The following is a 1956-nucleotide window of genomic DNA, read 5'->3' as shown; positions in this document are numbered from 1 at the left end:
CCCTGACCTCCACTCCCACTCTATAAATACCCCTCCTGTACATTTCGCAAGTAAGCATACTATTCATTTGACAATACTACTGCTTTTCTCTCGTTCTCATACTAACTTGATCGTCGGAGTGATCCCAGGGGAGAAGCCCCGCCATTCACTTCGGACACGAGAATACACATCACTTCATCTCAGAGGAGCCTGATTTTGGTCAGTTCAACTACCCATCAAAAATCACCTCTTCAATTGGCGCCGTCTGTGGGAACGAGATTACTGCTAAAATGAGATCCACGCGCTCCAGAAGTGGAAGAGTCACCTCAACCGGGGCTGGGCAAACATCAGGAGCCCAGCAAGATCGTATTTCTGAAGAACAAGGGTCCCCAAGGACCCAGCCCAACAACGAAGACGCCATCGCCAAGATGGCCGAATTCGTGGCTGATAACCCAAACATTTTCGAAGAACTGGGGAGGTACTTCAAGAGGCAGGGGAAAGAAAAAGCTGAATCCTCCAAGAGGAGACCGACGAAGTCCCCTGAAGTGCCTTCCGGCGAAGACTCCGATGAGGGGCACCACTCTCGGAGCACTTCCAGACGCGCCCCTTCCAAGGCGACGTCTAAGATCGCTTCCATTTTCCGGGCGTTTTCCCGGGGCCTACTGGGAAAACGAGCTGAGGACCCACCTCGGCGTCCCGGAGGCTTAGCAGCCGAATATCTGAGGGCACCGCCCTTCACGAATGACATCAATGGGGAGATGGTCCCCCCAAACTTTAAACTTCCCGCCCTGCGTTCCTACGATGGCCGAGGTGACCCCGAGAATCACCTCCGCGCCTTCCTCTCCGCTTTTCGGCTCTATTGCGTCCCCGACGCAGTAATTTGCCGAGCTTTCCCCATTTTCCTGCAGGGCACGGCCCGAAAGTGGTTCTGGGGTTTAGAACCGAGGAGCATTTCCTCACTCGATGAGTTGATTGATCGGTTCATTCACCGCTTTGTATCATCTCGTCCGATTACGAAGACTTCAGCCTACCTCTTGAACCTGCAGCAAGCCCCCGGCGAGTCACTGCGCTCCTACGTGCAGAGGTTCAATGAGGAGAACGTGCAGATACCTGTTCAGCATGAGCAGGTAACCATAGCTGCCTTCACCAATGGGCTGATCGCGGGAATCTTCAATACTGAGATACACCGGGATTACCCCCACACACTTCGGGAACTCTGGGATCGAGTAGATCAGGGAATCCGAAGTGAAGATCTAAACCGCATGAAGCGAGAGGCTCAAGCGGCTCGTACCGGGCAAGATTCCCGGAGGAAAAAAGACGCCGGCCGAGTCGAACAAGGCCCCAGTGGCTCGTCGACTCAGTTCCGAGGCCGCCGAAGTGTCTTCGACCGGATCGTAAAAGGAAGGTCGTCCACCTCGGACGCCGAGATGACACCCCTCAATTCCAGCCGGACCCATGTCCTGGCTGTGATGAGGCAGAATCACCTCGACCGAAACCCTCCTGAAATTCCGGGAAGGAGAGATAAGAGGAACTCAAACCTCTATTGTGCCTACCACCGGGATGTTGGGCACGGGACTGAAGACTGCAACGATCTGAAGTGAGAGATCGAGAATTTGATCCGGCAAGGGTACCTGAAGCAATTCGTCCGCAAGGATGGAGGCTTCAACCGAAGCGTCTCCCACCGGGAGAACTGGGGCCCCCGCCGAGATGACAGGCGGGACACGAGCATGCACTGCCAAGGTCCCGAGGATCGTAGGGAGGACAAGCAGCCTCCACGTGACGGATCACCGGGCTACGGCCCCAACATCGCCGTGGTGATCAACACGATCGCGGGAGGACCAACGGGAGGAGACAGCCAGAACTCCCGGAAGCGGACCTACCGCCAGGCCGGGATGGAGGTGGCCGAGCCGAGCTCTCGGTTGTCCGAGGTCATCACCTATGGTCCCACTGACCCCGTCCCCGCCGCTTCCAGCAACC

At 56.2% G+C, this 1956-nt stretch overlaps 1 protein-coding gene across 1 annotated transcript; it reads left to right on the top strand.

Annotated features, from left to right (window-relative positions):
• The first annotated feature begins 407 nt into the window (after positions 1–407).
• On the top strand, positions 408–1580 carry LOC113762169. Its single transcript, XM_027305478.1, has one exon. It carries the CDS (start codon positions 408–410, stop codon positions 1578–1580), a length of 1173 nt encoding a protein of 390 aa, XP_027161279.1.
• The last annotated feature ends 376 nt before the right edge of the window (positions 1581–1956 follow it).

This window comes from Coffea eugenioides, chromosome 2 (genome assembly GCF_003713205.1).
Source record: "Coffea eugenioides isolate CCC68of chromosome 2, Ceug_1.0, whole genome shotgun sequence".
NCBI lineage: Eukaryota > Viridiplantae > Streptophyta > Magnoliopsida > Gentianales > Rubiaceae > Coffea > Coffea eugenioides.
The sequence above is the reverse complement of the archived record's forward strand: the minus strand, read 5'-3'. Positions and strand labels throughout refer to the sequence as shown.

Excerpts from the sequence above, each read along its gene's own strand:
- LOC113762169 (XM_027305478.1), top strand. The coding sequence starts at position 408 with ATGGCCGAATTCGTGGCTGATAACCCAAACATTTTCGAAGAACTGGGG.